The sequence below is a fragment of the Epinephelus lanceolatus genome, chromosome 2 (assembly GCF_041903045.1).
Source record: "Epinephelus lanceolatus isolate andai-2023 chromosome 2, ASM4190304v1, whole genome shotgun sequence".
Taxonomy (NCBI): Eukaryota; Metazoa; Chordata; class Actinopteri; order Perciformes; family Serranidae; genus Epinephelus; species Epinephelus lanceolatus.
The window spans coordinates 48914963-48933500 of NC_135735.1; the positions used below are offsets into that span (position 1 = coordinate 48914963).

Consider the following 18538-nt stretch of genomic DNA (forward strand, 5'->3'; position numbering starts at 1 on the left):
ATTATCCCACCAGAACTCTGCACTCGGAGAATGCAGGGTTACTCGTGGTCCCTAAAGTCTCCAAAAGTAGATCAGGAGCCAGAGCATTCAGCTATCAGGCTCCTCTCCTGTGGAATCATCTTCCTGTTGCGGTCCGGGAGGCAGACACCGTCTCCACATTTAAGACTAGACTTAAGACTTTCCTCTTTGATAAAGCTTATAGTTAGGGCTGGCTCAGGCTTGCCTTGTACCAGCCCCTAGTTTGGCTGACTTCGGCCTAGTCTGCCGGAGGACCCCCTATAATACACCAGGCACCTTCTCTCTCTCTCTCTCTCTCTCTCTCTCTTGTGTCCTATTACTGCATCTTGCTAACCATTCTGGATGCATTCTGGATGTCATTAACTTGGCTTCCTCCTCGGAGCCTTTGTGCTCCACTGTCTCTCAGGTTAACTCGTATTGCAGCGGTGCCTGGATAGTGTGACGTGTGTGGTTGTGCTGCTGCCATGGTCCTGTCAGATGCCTCCTGCTGCTGCTGTTATCATTAGTCATACTTCTACTGTTATTATACACATATGATTATTGTCACACATGTATACTATCAGATATTAATATATTATTATTAATTATAATATTATTACTTTCATTAATGTTGTTGTAAACTACTGTCATTACCGTCTGTCCTGCATCTCTCTCTTTCTCTGTCCCTCTCTCTCTTTCTGTCTCATTGTGTCATACGGATTACTGTTAATTTATTATGTTGATCTGTTCTGTACGACATCTATTGCACGTCTGTCCGTCCTGGAAGAGGGATCCCTCCTCAGTTGCTCTTCCTGAGGTTTCTACCGTTTTTTTCCCCCGTTAAAGGGTTTTTTTTGGGGAGTTTTTCCTTATCCGCTGTGAGGGTCCAAAGGACAGAGGGATGTCGTATGCTGTAAAGCCCTGTGAGGCAAATTGTGATTTGTGATACTGGGCTTTATAAATAAAATTGAAATGTTATAAGATGAAATTTTTGGTGAGAAGTTTAATACAGTATTTTGAAAGAGGAATTTGTTGATGTTTTTACAGCAATATAAAATAGATAGAGAGGAAATGATGTTATGTATGTACATATAGTAAAAAAGACTTTTGAGGCTTTGTAATTTTTTTTTACGCATTTCATGTGAGAGGTTATATTAAAGAAGTGTTTCACTGCTGGAAAGACGGCCTATTAACAAAAGTAAGATATGTATGCAGTAAAAAGACATAAATACTTTTGAAATTGGTGCTACAGAACCAGAGAAACAAAGATAAACAACATTTTTGCACAAGAGGGAGAAAACCTACAATTACCAGAATGCCCTGCGCCACACCAACCCAATAAACTCTTTTGTGGGTAATGTAATGCGAACACATCTGGTCAAAACAATGAGCAAGAAATAATCTCGTATCACAGATAAATAGTGAGTTATAACTGTTTCTGAAAACATTTGAAGGGAAGAATTATGCAGCTGGGTATGGTGCCCACTTCCTGTTCACAAAGTCTTGTTATTACAGTTACACAAGGCACTAAAATATGTTTGTAAAAACATTATAGGAGAGAAATAGGCAGTGCAGTAACATAACCCTGATATATAGTCCTAGTTTTACCGTTTGATTGAGTTTCGGTCCAAGTCTGAGAGAGAGAGGGGCAGGATTGTCTCTTGATCTTCCTCTATACTCTTTGAGTGCAAGCTGCCGCATGGGTGGCGGGCAACACAAAAATGCTGTCAGTGCAGCCTGTACTTCAAGCAACAGCCCAAGAGCCAGACAAAACTCTGCTGGATGACATAACTTATGTCATCCAGCATCCCTAGTTTTTGGACAATAATGGAGCTCTCTGGCACAGAGAAATAAGATATATCTGACTTAAGTGCATATACAATACTTAGTTTGATCAAGGCACCTCTAGTTTGAATCATTTCATGGCATTTTCTGACAAAAAGTGAAATTTGCAATATCACCAGACTTGGTGCTTTAAATGGAAGTCTTTGAGGAGGTTCCAAAGAACCTGATTTTGTTTGATTTAGATAAATGAAAAAAAAAAGGGAAAAATTATGTCTAAATGCATTCACGTACTCTTCTCTTAACCCCAACATAGTAAGGAAAGTATGTTGTAAATATGTAGTGAAGTGGTAAGAAAATAGATATAGTTTTTTGTTTAGGGCAATGGGTGAGGTGAGTTTTTAGGTTTGGATTTCTGTCTGCAGGTCAGTAAGACAGGTCAGTAAAATGGTTGGACTGAGTACAGGAGAGCTTTGAGAAATGTCTTCAGATGTTTTTCTTTAATCACAGTGTCAGTATTGCATTGTAACAAATGTTTATTCTGGCTGACCAAAGCTGATTTTCCTCAGTCAGGAGCAAACTCTAAACCTTTAAAAGCAAAGTTTCAAACCTGCTGAGGGTGACTGTTTCATACTCCAGAAATAGATTTTTTAGTATCTTCAGGGTGTGGATGGGATCACATTGTGTAAGGCAAGAAGACCCGCAATTTCCACTCCCGTTTCACTCCCTAACAAATATGAGGAATGTTGCCCTGCAGGTGCATTTTACAACATGAGGTGATAGTTAAGCCCTGTCTGATATTTTTGTTAACAGATATTTTCCTCTACATTTTGGTCTCTCATCCACATGCAGAGTCTTAAAGGAGCTGTATGTAAGAAATCTAAAGCAAATAGTCATAAAATCCTCCTAATATGTCACAGAGACTAAGGAATAATGTTCATATAACATACTGATCTCACCGACAACAATCATACGGCCAGAATATTCGTATATAAAAAAATACTTTACGGTCCGCAAATCATGTTTATGTTTTGAATTTGTGTTTTCGCCTGTTGCGCCACCCAATGCCATCTACCAGTCACGCAGTCAAAGTAGAGTCTCAGCATCAGTTACAGTTACGACTGAGCTACAGCAGCACGGCAAGCAGCATTAGCAGTGTCCCAGTACATAACATTAGCAGCCGGCTCCTCCGCTGTATCCCGGCAGCAGCGTTAGCAGCAGAGAAGCTGGACTTGCTCGAACGGTCCGCTGGAAAACCGAAGATCATGGATGCGGTGACATGGCCCTGCCACGGCAGCCGCCCGTGGGCAAACAAATCAGTCTCCAGCGTGCCGCTGTCCAGCAACCTCGAATCTATAGGGGAGGGGGGGCGGACACAGTAGTAACCGTTTTGGCCACATTCTTACATACAGCGCCTTTAAGTCACTCTAATGGAGATTTTTTATAAAAATTTGCGTTTTTTCGGTTACTTTTTATTTGTGTGGAAATGTGTGTTTGGGAAATAATGACCTCAATTTGCACATGCCCATTAGTGCTTTATGTGATGACCATGCTCCACAAACAATAACAACAATGGCTTACTACTGCTTTGTTTATGCTTTTTTTTTGTACTGCTTGGCCTAGTGGTTACTTTACACTTAAACTTAAAATTTCTGCAACACTTCACAGATGAACAGAGGTTTCTGCTGCGCCCTATGTTATTTGCTCCACCTCAGTGTCTGTGGTTTAAAGTAGTCCAACACGTCAGTTTTGGATCAGGCCTGGTCAGACAGCAGATGGTGGAACACTTTCCAGAGTGGGATTGTTGTTGACTGAGGAGTGGAAGAAGCTTTTGCATAGCCAAAGCATCACTTGTATCTTTGAGTGAGCTCCTTCGTCATTATATCAAAGGGGAATCAATGCTGATAAGATCTCCAGTAGCTGTTTTGGATTAGCCTGTATACTTTACTGCCTTTGTGAGGAGGAGAGACTGCTAAAGACAGCTAACACCCAGAGTGTCAGGGGTTGTTTTTGCATTCAAGTGTGGATGGAGATATTTTGTAATACAAAAGTCTTGTGGACAGATTTTTTTCCCAGAAGGCCCCTGGTAGGTGGGACACACTCCACATACAAGATTGTTGATACAGCAAATATCTGTACTATCAGCTGGAATATGCATCATCTACAAGACAGACGGCAAAAACTCTCCAGTAGCCATTTTCAGACAAAGTTACTAAATGTTTGCTTTGTGAGACATTAGCTCACCTGGTCTTTCTCTCCCTCATTTCCTGTCCATCTCTGGCTGAACTATCCAATAAAAAGGCAAAAAGCCCCCCAAAACATCTTTCCTTTGCACTGTATGTGAGCACAGGCTTGTGGGATAGACCATAATCTTACCACACAAGAAAACACAGACTTTCACAGAAGCTGCTCTGAATCCTGATGTTCCACTTACACACTCTGGATGGGATACAAGAACCACACAGGCTGTTTGTGGATCTGCGCTTGAATCTAGCTCCTGATCCAGAGCTGTGCAGAGCCCACAGCTGCTTTAAGTTAGGCCAGGCTACACATATTCTGGCCAGGGACTCGTGTAGTGAGGTGAAGTTTGGGTTAAGCAGGGATAGAGACAAGAGCACCCAGTTCAGGATAGTGTATGTGTTAGTTTACCTGCAGGGGGCCAGGCTTTGATGTAGCCTGTGCAATGCACCACAGAGTACTGAGCCTCTCCTTCTTTTGAGGGTCCAAGGCCATTCCTGTCCATCACAGACACACAGACACACACACACACACACACACACAGACACACACACACACACACACACACACACACACACACACACACACAGCAGCATGTTAGACACTCAGCTGTGAAAGGACTCAGAGACAACAGAGCAGGATCTCTCAGACATTTAATACTGAAGACTGCAGACTCTTTGTTCCAAGTATCTGCTTTTACAATACAAGAACGTTTACCCACTGCACAAAAAGGGTGTAATGCAAAGCCACTATCTGTATTTGTCATATTCAACATGCTTTTAACCCAAGTAGTCACATATCGCATATTATAACACCGAGAAAGGTTTCGTCCAGCTGCATTATGAAATGACACTGCCAGGCATTTTATCATACCGCTGCAAAGGGTAGCTTTTGCCGTCGGTGTCTGATGCTGAAATCACTGACTAGGCAACAGTAATTGATGACTTTGAAATGAAAAAGGGGTAAAATATCTGTATTTGGTCAAACAGGAAGTGGCTGTGGTTTGTTTCAGAAGTCTCTGTTAAATTGAATATTACTGCCAATTACCGGATTTGTTATGTATATATTCAAACCATATAACCTGAGCATATCAGAATCTGAGGGTTGTACCAAGAAGACAGTCCAAAAGAGTCAGGCTCTATTTGTCTGAGCTGGCTCGACAAACCATCAAGCCTCAGTCAGAGATAACAGGTAACTCAGGCTGTCTTCTTCTCTGCACATTGATGACGTGTTTAGCACCTCATTTGACTCTTAAAAATGATCGACTGCCTGCTGCCTGCTCCTGCCTCTGAAGAATATGAAAAGAAATTACAACCAAAAGCAACACTGTTGGAAAGGAAAGAGAGGAATGCTGGCAGAAAATGACTACTTGTGTAAATTCAAAAGTTAATAAAACTATTTGACCACTCTGTGTATTTCTAACCAGACAGCTACACATTCTTTAAACTTGATGGAACAGATTTAAAGGTTTACTCAAGATCTAAGTATATGCTGACACTGTCCCATAATGGAGGAGATGTGGAAATCAGTCAAGTTTTTCGACAAATCAGAATGAAATTAATTTTATTGATTGAATATTATCTGTGATAAACACACTAATAATTTGTCTAATCAGTTTTCTATTTGCTGTAATATATCAGCACTGTAAGTAAATTTCATCTGGTAAACAGAATAGTGAGCTGTTAATGTATGCTACCTGTGATTGTACTTTAGAGCCAGCATGCATAAATGGACCAGTAAACACTACAAACATATTCAGTACATTAGTTCATTGAGAGCAACAACAACCTTAGTGATAAAATAAACACTGCGTCACAGGTTGCCATGGCAAAAACAAACAAACAAACAAACAAACAAACCATGCAACATGACACATATATCACCACTGCTATTGCACAGCTTGTTAGGTGGCATTACTAATGTTAAGTTAAGGCTCAACGTGTTGAATAAAGTGCTTTTAAAATGTATTCCCTCAGCTGAGAATCTGTATCGCTCATAGATTGACTATTGACTAGAGAGTAATGTTATTTCCAAATGAGATGACTAGTGAAAGAACACAGAACAAAAACTGGTCCTGACCAGATAAGCTATGCAGTATAAATTACCATGGCAATCTTGCCAGGTGAAAAGACAGCCGCCTTTGTGGGACAGAAAACTCTGCCTTTAGACTCAACATACCTCACTCAAACACTAATCTCACTCAGTACATTTACACGCAGCTTGAGAAAATCAAATTATTGGCTTAGTCCGATTGAAACTTGACTTTTAAATGCATGTAAACAGCTTAGTCCGACCAAAATTAGACTATCCATAGCTCGACTAAAACAAGTCGCCAAGACAACACACAGCTAGATAATTTGATTGAAAATCGAACTATTACTGCATGTATCCACTTAGTCCGACTAGAGTCGGATTCAGCGTTTTGTGCATGCACCACTTTTTCTTTTGCAGGCTTTCGGAAGAAGAAGGAGATGACGTAGCAGTTCAGTATACAGCAGTGCAGTAACTCCTGGAAAAACAAACAGACACCATGGCCAAAGAGAAGCAGAAGATGCGCTTCTAGACGGATGAGGAAACAACATTCATGCTCATTCGTCGTTTGCTTCCTCTTTGGGGTCAACCGGAACTAGATCAATACGCACTATGTTAAAAAGGACACAGCGCCACCTATCCAGGCAGAGTCAGACGTACTTGGTCAGAGATTGTATTTTCTCTTCTGCATGTATACTCACACAAGACGAGAAGTCCAACTTGACTGATTAGCCGAGCTATGAGCTTAGCTTGACTACTGTGTGCATATAAACGTACTGACTGTGAGGTACACCCGTCTGGTGTGGAGAACTGAACAATGGCCAGTTCAAAATAATTATATCAAGTGATGAATTTTACACATTTCTTTTTCCACAGTCTAGCAGCACAGCATAATAAGACTTTGTCACTCTCTTAACTTCTATGTGCTCATGTGTATGTATGTATGTATGTATAACATTTTGCTGGATATTCTTAATACTGTAAAGCTCCTAGTCTGGATGAAAACTGAAATTTTGTTAAGGTTGATGGTCTGATGATTACTGTGGTTGACCAAGGGTAAGTCTTCTTTTTTATCCTCTTTATATGTAAAGTGATCTGACATGAGATGAATCCACTTTACAAACTGACTTATTCAGTGTTTTGTGGTTTACTGTATTAATTTCATTGTCTTTGTATATAACAGATGATAATTTAAATTTCCCCTTGTGTAATCAAACAGATAGTTTGGACTTGACCAAAGTCAGTGTATTAGCTACACTATAAATTATTTGACTGTGCATTTACAGTAAATTACTGGTTACTAGTTGCATAGTCTCTATATACAGGCTCTACATTCATTGAATGTAGAGTCTGTAGGCAAACCCCGAAGATCTTGCCTCCGGAAGAAGAGCGGAGGAGCCCTGGTTTCCGGTGCTAGGCTGTTTGTAGTCCACGTAATATTGATCAATCACGTTTGAGCTGGCTGCAGTTGTTGCCAGGTTAAACGCTCCGTGCGGTGAACTAACGAGGCGGAACATAATTGGCGTCACTGCAAACTCTGAATCCATTGCAACGGTTCAGCATATTAACTTATATATAAACGGAAGTCAGAAACGGAAATTCGCCTCCTCCGCCCAAATCAAACCGGAATGCCAAAAAATCGGGGGTCTGCCCCCAGAGGCTGTATCGCCGTCTGCCGGAAGTCAGACGCCGAATACAGCCGATGGGTTCCAAGAATGCTAGTTGCATGACATTCACACTAACTTACTGTATCATTTTTACAGTAATTTGTTGTGAAATGGCAGCTGTATACTGTGGGAGTTATGCCTGCATGCCTGTTATGCCTGTGATTTAGCAGTATGTTCCTATAAAGTTACTATTTTAACTGTAACCTCAGTTACAGCCCATTACATTACTGTGATATAACAGTATGTTCCTGTAAAGTTACTATATTTACCTACATGAATTTCACACACAAAAAAAATCTGAATACAGTTAAGTATCACAGTAAAAGCCTGTGAGTCAGTACTAATGTAATTTACTGTAAAATATTACAGTTACTTTTTTTTTTTGTTTATTTTATTTGGATCCCCATTAGCAGCTGCACAGCAGCCGCTAATCTTCCTGGGGTCCACACATAAAATCACATAGAATGAAAGACGAAACAAAACAAAAAGAAAAAAAAAAACCCAAAACTTCCAATTATAATAATAATAACAACAACAATAGCAGCAATAATTAGAGATATGATAACAATAGAGTGAAATAAGGTAAAAATAAAATAAAACAAGAATAATAATCTAATTCATCAACATTATCTGTGAGTGTGTATATGTGTGTACATGTATGCCCATATGCACTCCTTATGTGTGTCTTTGACATGTGGCTTTTCTACCTCTGGGCTGTCAGGTGACATTTCAATTGCCTTTTAAAGCCTGATTTTGTTTTTCTTTGGTAATGAAAAAAAAAATTGTAATATTGTAACTTTCTGGAGATAACTGACAGTGTAAAATAGATGGTGGTCAGCATGCTCAGTTTGGAAAAGCATGCAGGAGTACCACTACAGATATAGCAATGTACTGCTGTGATGGGGGTTAGCAGCAAAACACGTTTTAGCCACTTAAAAAAGGCCTACTTAAAAAAATCAATATCAGTCTAAGGCCCTGTTTAGACGACAACGGTTTCTCTAAAAAAGGAAAAGTCTGTCCTTTGCGTTTTAAAAAACATCTGCGTTTATATGACAACGTTATTGAAACCATCCCCGTTCACAGGGAGACGCAAAATCTACTGGAAATGCTGTAGTATGCATGCCAGGCCAGTGGATGGCAGTGTTAATTTGCAAAGCAACACCACGACATGACGCCATGTGCCTGTGCTGAAGCGCCTTCCTCTACAATGCGGTGATTACAAACCAAAACAAAGAAGACACACTGGGGAAAGCATGCACAGATAACTTTGTCTGGATGGACGACGAGGTGGAGTTGCTACAGTAACAGATCTACACTTCACTTCAAATCAACAGGGTGAGCAGCACAAACAGAGCTCGGCATTGTCGTTGTGACGGTCAACTTTCTCGCGCGTGCCTAGTGACTGGAACCGTAATGCGCGTGTGCGAAAAGTCTCCGTTTTCAGAGGAACTGCATATTGCAAGTTTACATGACAACGGAGATGCTGCTGTTTCCAAAAAGTTGCACTCTGGAACCCGTTTTCAAATTGTTGCATTTTCAGTAGACTCACAAGTCAGTCTTTAGACGCTTTGCTTATAAAAAGACTGATGACTTTCTCCCTGATTTTGTGTTTAGATGGGCGGATACAATTTCAGAGTTTAAAAAAACTCCCTACTTTGCAGAACCAATAGTAAATCTGCAGGGCGGTCCTTCGGTGGCTCGCTGAACTCTTATGCTCGTAAACATAGTCCGACTAGAAACACATGTAGCGGTACAAAATCAAAGTTAGTGGATGTTTGTCACGTTTGCGGCGACTCTCACCAACTAAAAGAAACAAATATAATCTTTTACAAAGCCATGACTCATCCGTCTGGCCGGACTATAGAGGGAATCACCTTGTTGTTAACAAATACTTCCGGGTAGAAAACCAGCAGAGTTTAGCTATATATATATATATATATATATATATCTATATCTATATATATATATATATATATATATATATATATATATATCACATTTTTCAAGTCACTATATTACCGTTTAGACCAATCTGATGTTTGTAAAGTCTATAAACACAATGACTGAACAAAGATTACTATTTCAATAACATGGTTATCGTAGATTAGCTGGGCTAACCATTAGCTGTTAGCCCTTAGCGGTGTCTGTAATAGGTAATAACTCATTAAACGGTCTGTGAAAAAAATATTTGTTTCCAGCGGATATCTTAGTTACAACATGGTTGAGCTAGCAAAGCAGTTTTGTGTTGCTATGTGTGGTATTTATTCAGTTTTGGGAAATCACAATGTCTAGAAAGCATCAGTGGCTGCAGCTGACAGGGACAGCTAACAGCAGCAGCAAAACCAACATCAGGACGTCATCTGTTAAAAGCCTCCCGTTGTCGGATACAACATGAAACTACTCCAGTTAGCTCAATCATGTCGTAACTAAGACATCCGCTGGAAAAAATATTTTTTTCACGGATGAGCACACGTTTGATAAAACGGAGTTAAATCTCTCTGCATCCATTTTCAAGCTCTCTGTGTGTTTGTTTCCTTGCAGACGAGAAAAGGGGGAGCGCACATTTCCGGGAGGGCGTGTCCTTTTAAAAAATGCAAGAGGCGTTGCTTTGTTACCGGCCGTTTTCGCCGGTGTGTTAAACACACTTTAGAAAGGAGTGTCCCCAGACTATCAGAAGGCGGAGATCTCTGATTGTCTGGTGGCGAGACTACATTTTCAGGCACCCAAAACGCTGCTGTCGTGTAAACGATCGGCCAAAATGCAACTAAAGTTTACCGTTTTCAGTTATAATCGTTGTATAAACAGGACCTAAGTGAATGCAATACTGAGAATGTTTTAATTGCTTTACCTTGCTGTCACTTGCCACTGCTTTTTCTCAACCTTAGAACTTCCTTATTCTTAAGCAAAAGCACTGCTGCTGCACTGCACACTGTATTCCACCACAGGTCAGCTGTTTGCGTTAGACTTTCAACGGGTTTATGGAAGACACAACATATACAACATAATAAAAAAAAACAGTGATTATGACAGAAACAAAATGAAATGCTGTTCACTGTAGAGACAAAGGGATACCTCAATGAACCAGAGTATCGAGAAAAATAACTTTTGTGGAGGAAGACTGATCTGGCAAAAAAAGTAAAAAAGAGGACAAACTGTGGAAACTGGAAGCCCAGAAAGAGCACAAGCTAACAGTGACAACTGCATGCTCCTGGACCCAGATAGCTACTGCTGTTATGAGTGGGACTTGGTCACAATACAACTTCTTTCTAAATCAGAGGATACCAGCACTTCACACTTTACTGGTTGTTCGGTGAGTGGTTTCATTTCTTTGTAGGTATTTAGTGCAATTTTACCTAATTTTTACCTGGGGGCAGCAGTAGCTCAGTCTATAGGGACTTGGCCTGGGAACCGGAGGCTCACTAGCTCAAGTCCTCCTCCCAAGCATATATAGAGTGTGGACCGGTGGCTGGGGAGGTGACAGTTCACCTCCTGGGCACTGCCAAGGTGCCCCCAAGCAAGGCACTGAACCCCCCACTGGTAGGGGAGCCTGTCCAAAGCAGCCCCCATGGTCTGACATCTCTCCATTTAATGTATTTATAGGACCTGTTTGGGCATGTGTGAGTATTTCAGGCCTGTGTGTATATGACAACAGAGTAAAAATTTTATTTCCCTTCAGGGATAGATAAAGTATATCTTTTTCTTCTTCTTCTTCTTCTTCTTCTCCTCCTTCGTCTTCTTCTTGTTCTTGTTTTTCTTCTTCTTCTTCTTCTTCTTCCTCTTCCTCTACCATGTTGCTATAGTGTTAGTAAGTGCAGCATACAGCGTTAAGAACTCTTACTTACTGGTATTGCTAACAGTGGCTAACTGGTTTGAACTGGTATTACTAACAGCATCTTGGTTTTCCGACTTACTGAACGTACTGAAATGTGAGCAAATCAGGTTTAGTGTCATTCCCAGCTCTGACCTCCAACTTCTGAGGTAAATGATACGCAGCAACAGTGTAGGGCACAGTTTGGCTTTTGTGTAGAAATATGGAAGATCTAAGGTTAAGAAAATGCAGTGCCAAAGGAAAGGGCTTTCTGACAGCAAGGTGAAGCAGGAAAAATATTCTTAATATAGCATCCACTTAAACTGTTATTAATGTTTTTAGGACAATATTATGATTACGTTTTTGACTGTACATAAAAAAGGCAGATTTAATTATCTATTTCCCAAAAAACATGTTTAAAGAGTAAAGTCATTCTTTTAAGGCTTGAATATTGTAAGCAGATTTTCCTGTCAGGCTGCACCCGCCCCTTAAAATCTTTACCAACTGGATGATCAGGGCAGCCTACTGTTTTGTCTGAGAGAAAAAAAACCTAGGCAACAAAGTCTTCAAAGCCAAAGACTGAAGGCAATCCAGATGAGCATATTAACATTTTTATCAGCTCCTCTCATCTTTCATCAGAATTTTAGCAGTTTGGGACAAACCAGAAGACTGACCGAAACCTAACATATCACACGCTAAATGTTTTTATCTGCTAACTGTCAACTCCCAGTCACAGACTGAAACAGGAAACCTGACAGGGACATGTCTCCCAGAGAGTGAGGCTGAAGGAGAGAGATATTATTGCAGATCGCAACCATGGCAAGAGAAGAAGTTCTTATACCTGTATCTCTTCCTCATGTTTGACAGACGGTTTAAGGAGATGTGATCCAGAGGAGCACTACCGCACCTGCACACAAACACAAAATAAAGACAAAAGCATACATTACATTCCAGTGGTACATGATACTAGCATGTTGCTGCCAATCACAGTGGGAGACAGCCCATATACAACCAACATGTACTGACACTGCTTCCATGACCCCCCGTTGAAAAATAATTATTCTATATCAAGGTCAAAACCCCAGCAAACATGCACAAACGCTGATTTCCAGCTCAATACAGAGACGTGTATGGTATTGCATAGGTCACATAGTGACTTTGTAACATCCAACATGTATGTGTTATCCAATGAATTGTGAGATATTTGACTCATTTCGTGTTGCAGTGTTAATGTCTTTGACGAAAACCATGATGACAGTTTTTCATCAACAACCTTTTTCCATGATGAAAACGAGACAATAACAAGCTAAAAAAATATGTTGATAATAAAAACTAAGACGAGATCTATGTTTCATTTTAGTTGACAATACAAAACATGACGAAAATGTTAGTGGTGGACTGTCAGACATTGAAAGCTGAGAAAAGCTGTGCCTGTAATTATCTTCCAATGAGCGACAGCCTGGTAAACTCCAGTAAATAGTCTATGCCAGGATGTTTCGCTAACCAGCAAAAACACTGTAGCAGTAACAGCTGTTGTCGTGAGCTGTAATTCAGCAGCAAATAATCAGCTGTATGGGTTGCTGGTGTTTGACTGGCAGGTACGAGGCTCAGTTATCGGTGAGTGTAGCTGTGCTGTAAGTAAACAGTCTGAACTCAGCTGAGTTGTCTCTTTCGGAGATGAAAGTTTAGTTTTGATCACCAATCTGTTTTGATCACCAACTAGTTGGATGGGCTATATAATCTGTGTCTGGATTAAGTTTAATCATGTAGACACTAAAACATACCAGTTTCTATTCCAATATCCTAAGAGCATACACTCATAAACTTGAATCTCAAACTTACCCAAAAGACAAATCATTCACAATAATTAATCAGAGCAGCCTGTAGGGCAGTTATATAAATAGTAAATAACCATCCTTTATTAGTTTGTTGAAATGGAAGGAAATGGTTAAGTCAGTCACAGTTGGATTGGGATATGTAACCACACAAGCAGAGGAGAGTAAACAGTTTAACATAATTTGAGCATGACCAACTGCACGTTCCTTATGCAGTAGAATCTGAATTAAGTTAGAGCAAGTTTAAGGATCAAAGAGTTATTTCAAAGAAGAACACAGAGCCACAGCTCTGTCTGCTCCTCCAAAACATTCTGCAAATCCACCAGCTATCATGTGGACACAATACAGAGACTCAGTGTATAAATCTGTCCATAGCAGCAGGTACACATCAGATTTTTTAAATTCTATTATAATCAGGTCTGCAGCTAACCATTATTTTTAATCTAAATTAAATTGCTGATTATTTTCTTGATTGATCTTTTTGTTTATAAAATGCTACCAAATAGTAAATATGCCCGTCAGAACTTTTGAGAACCATAAGTCGTAGCTTGTTAGTCACTGATTAATTTTCTGCCTACTGATGATTAATTGACTAACTGTACATTCATACCAACAGCGACCGGAGCTTCCAAAGCGGCAGAAGTCATTCATTTTCAATGAGAGCCTGGTGACTTGGGCGACTTGGGCCACCTGGTTGGAACCAGTCGGAATGCAAGCCATGTAACTTTGGTTCCTACAGTACACTTGTTCCGACAATGGATATCGAGAAGTTTATTACTTACGTTTGTGCCCACTCGGTCCTTTATAATGTGTCGCTGTTCAGTTACAGAGACCAAAATAAAAAGAATGAGGGTTGGGACCACGTCACGGAGGTAGTTGGTTGGTCTGGTGAGTTTTAAAGTGTGTAATGTTAGTAACAGAGGAGAGAATTGCAGGCTAATGTTGCGACGTCGCATGCAAGTCTTCCTTGCTTGGTTTGAATGGGCTGACATACGTTTTCTGTTTTCATTGACCAAACATAACTTTTGCTGGCCAACTATGAGCTTTTTGACTGGACAACAGCAAGCAGCAACTACTCTGCTTTCAAGCCAGTAGTCCGCTTTGCAGCTCCTTTAAATTGACAAGCACGATCGAATGTTCAAATGATTCACGTGATGAGCGACTAGATCGACCAAAGCTGCCACAAATATTTTTGACAGTTGTGTTTCTTGGGCATCCGCAAGAGACTTTGTCTCTTTGGAAGCTTCTGGTCGAACGTACAGTAATCGTTTCAGCTTCTAATTATAATAATGTTCAAGTTGTATTTCAACACGTTTGCATAACTGTGATGACAGTTGCAGCACCAAATAACACACTGAAATGAGGTCCTCAGCAACAGTTCCCTCTCTGTAACTTTAAGTTCTGCTCCACATCTTGCTTGAAACATACTTTGAGTATGACTCGCCATGGTAGTAGGTCCTTTTTGTTGCATGGCCAGAAAGAGGCCTGATTAAATGTTATCTCTCCTCAGTGTGTAGAACGAACCCCAAGTCAAACAAGTTTGAACAGTGAAGCCAGCCATTGCTTACAGTTGAATTTTCTTCAGGCCACTACGTGTTTCTCTGTTTTTCATTCAGAGGGTGTTTTTCTGTGGAAAGGCCAGTCTCGTGGCTAAACGTTACATAAACCTGCCTGGATCTAATAATGGCTTCCCTGAAATGTACTGTGTTCCTCTCTGTCATGTTTATATGCGTGCCACAGACGTGGTTGCGTTTCACTGTTTGCTTGCAGTCTCTTTCAGTGTCCCAACGGCATGTTGTTTGAATTACGCAGAGCCTGGAATAGCAACAGAACAGAAGAACAAGCCAGTCCAACAAATTCCTAACAACACGACACACTGTGGCTCTCATGCGACTCAGGCCTTTGTGATAGATCCAGACAAAACAAGTCTACAGCCAGCATGTCGGGAAGAAAATGGGAAAGGTGTGTTATTTTGTTAAACTAAACATGACCTCCTCCAAGACCTTGAAGAAGTCAAAGCTGCTTTGATGTCGTTTGTAGCCAATGAGTAATGAGGGCTACAGGGCAAACTGTGATATCCGGACATAGTACAAGGAAAGACAAACATTTAGCAAGAAACTGGGTCTGTAAAAGGTCAAAATATATCGAGTGGAGATGGAGTGATGTCCACAAGATGACAATGATTGTTAGAATCCAAAATTCTAGTTATCTATGAAGTATTGAGACATCAGTCGTTTAACCAGCAACCTCTGGAGAGGACAGAAAGCCACATGGCTTATGGTTCAAGGCCCAAACGCACTGAAAGGAATTAGTGAGCAGCAGTATTTTGGGAAATGGTTGCTATTAATATGTGCACAACATAATTATGCCCAGTCGGACGTGTTCCTGAATCAACATCACTTTCCTGGGAGCAACATTGCGATCAACCAGTCACAGCCCTCTGACATCATCAGTGTACTGCTCCTGTGCTTCCTTGAAAATTCCTTTGTGCTTCTTCTAAGATATGTTTTCCAAATTGAGTTTGTACAATTGAACAAAATCCTCACTTATACTGAACACAATGCTGCAGGGTTAGTGTGTAAGCTTGCTAAGTAGGTAGCCTAAGCTAACGAGAAACTTTGGGTTAGATTATTGTTCTCTAACAAAGATAAAGGATATATTATTACATTACCATGACAGCTATTTTCAGTTACAAATACCTGCAATTAACGCATTTTCCTTTTTTTTTCTTTTATTATTTATTTATTTTTAAAATTATATTTATCTTTTTTATTTATTTATTTATTAATTACTTGCAAGATTGTAGCGCTCCTGTTGATCCAGCACCACACTATCATGTTTAATTTAGTTTAGTTTATTTGTTTGTTCCTCACATGAAAGTGGACAACAGAATTTGCACATGTACTCTATATTTTCAAATCAACACCTCCATGATTGGAAAGGAGCAGCGAGAAGAAAAAAGATTCTTATATGTTGACCTTGGATAACATGTTATTATGATCCATATCAATCTATGATGATCCCCACCGGGTTTCACTCCAAAGCTGTCAAAACCATACACTGTATGGTCAGTGACTTCTGGGTTTAGACACCAAAGAAAAAAGCTGTCCTTTCACGTTAGTCTCGCCACCAGACAATAAGACATCTCCGCCTTCTGATAGTTTGGGGACACTCCTTTCTAAAGTGTGTTTAACACACTGGCGAAAACGGCCGGCAACAAAGCAACGCCTCTTGCATTTTTTAAAAGGACACGCCTTCTCGGAAATGTGCGCTCCCCCTTTTCTTGTCCGCAAGGAAACAAACACACAGAGAGCTTGAAAATGGATGCAGAGAGATTTAACTCCGTTTTATCAAACGTGTGCTCATCCGTGAAGAAAATATTTTTTCCAGCGGATGTCTTAGTTACAACATGATTGAGCTAACTGGAGTAGTTTCATGTTGTATCCGACAATGGGAGGCTTTTAACAGATGACGTCCTGATGTTAGCTTTGCTGCTAGTGTTAGCTGTCCCTGTCAGCTGCAGCCACTGATGCTTTCTAGACATCGTGATTTCCCAAAACTGAATAAATACCACTGCTTTGCTAGCTCAATCATGTTGTAACTAAGATATCCGCTGGGAAAAAAAAAAATTTCACGGACCGTTTAATGAGTTATTACCTATTACAGACACCGCTAACGGCTAAGAAATAGTAATGTTTGTACAATCGTGTTTATAGACTTTACAAGCATTGGATTAGTCTAAACGGTGATACAGTGATGTGAAAAATGTGATATATATGTGCATATATATATATATATATATGTATGTATAGCTAAAAGCTCTGCTGGTTTTCTACCCGGAAGTATTTGTAAACAACAAGGCGATTCCCTCTATAGTCCGGCCGGACAGATGAGTCATGGCCTTGTAAAAGATTATGTTTGTTTCTTTTAGTTGGCGAGAATGTGTCACCGCAAACGCGACAAACATCCACTAACTTTGATGCCGTTTTCTGCGAGCGAGCCATTTTGTATCGCTACACGTGTTTCTACTGGGACTATGTTTACAAGCACAAGAGTTCAGCAAGCCACCGAAGGACCGCCCTGCAGATTTACTATTGGTTCTGCAAAGTAGGGAATTTTTTTAAACTCTGAAATTGTATCCGTCCATCTAAACACTAAATCAGGGAGAAAGTCATCAGTCTTTAGTTAAGCAAAGCGTCTAAAGACTGACTTGTGAGTCTATTTCATGTCAGCATGATACTGTTTAATGGTGCCCAGCAGCATCACAAGGTGATAGGACAACAACTTAAGTTAAGGCAGCTTCCCGTGAGATTGTATCGCCAAACCGATGCTGGAAAATCGTAACCATGTGCGATGGTTGTTGAAGGAAAAAACAGTCAATTTACGGTGTTGTACTTACGTAGTGCATTTATTTTGAACGAGACTTTATGCATACTGCACATTTCCTGTGAAAGAGGAAGTGTACTTCAAAAACAGACAATGCATGTAATAGGCTGAGGTTGACACGGAATCCTAGAACGTCAACAACCAACACACCCAGGGTACCTTGCACGTCAAATCTCAACATGGAAAGTCCATGACCAAACGTTGATATGTGACACAGTCAGAGTGAGAATGTGTTGCTGATCCTGGATAGATTTGTGTGCGTTGATCCCAAAGCCTGTACTACAAAGCCAGTTCAGCTTACCCAGGATATCTTTTCGTTATCTGGTTTGACTAACGTTTAATGTGTCAGATTAACACCTTCACCAATAGTCTCCTGCTGGATGGCAAGTCATCACACATGATCGAGCTGAAAGATAAGTTTTTATCACAGACTCTGTGAGAGGACACATGTTTAAACCTCCAGACTAAAATGTTGCATCATCCAGTTTCCTCCTCTGCCTCTGACTCATTCTGAGAGTTCTGCACAGGCCAGAATATTATGAATAATTGTGGGAATAATAGTCTGAACACCACAATCAATCACATATCAAACACTATTGTAAAAGTGTCTGTGAAGCTAATTAGAAACAGCTCAGCAGGAATGTTGAATGTTCTGTGTAGGCAGCAGCCGAAAGAAACAAAACTGCCATTGTAAAGATTTAATGGCTGTCACTTTGTGAGCTATGTACTGCTGACTGCCTTTCGCATTACCCCAGCCCCTGCTGTTCACCACCGAGCACCATTTCAGCTTGCTT

The 18538-nt window shown here is 40.4% G+C and overlaps 1 protein-coding gene across 3 annotated transcripts in view; it reads right to left on the bottom strand.

Annotated features, from left to right (window-relative positions):
- The window catches only part of arnt2 (aryl-hydrocarbon receptor nuclear translocator 2), a 149872-nt gene that overhangs the window by 72809 nt on the left and 58525 nt on the right, over window positions 1-18538 (bottom strand). For all 3 annotated transcript variants that reach the window (XM_033621951.2, XM_033621959.2, XM_033621943.2), the window contains 2 exons: window positions 12365-12430; window positions 4429-4514 (listed from right to left, as the gene is read on the bottom strand). In XM_033621951.2, the coding sequence (XP_033477842.1) occupies window positions 4429-4514; window positions 12365-12430 (152 nt within the window). The remainder of the gene's footprint in view (window positions 1-4428; window positions 4515-12364; window positions 12431-18538) is intronic.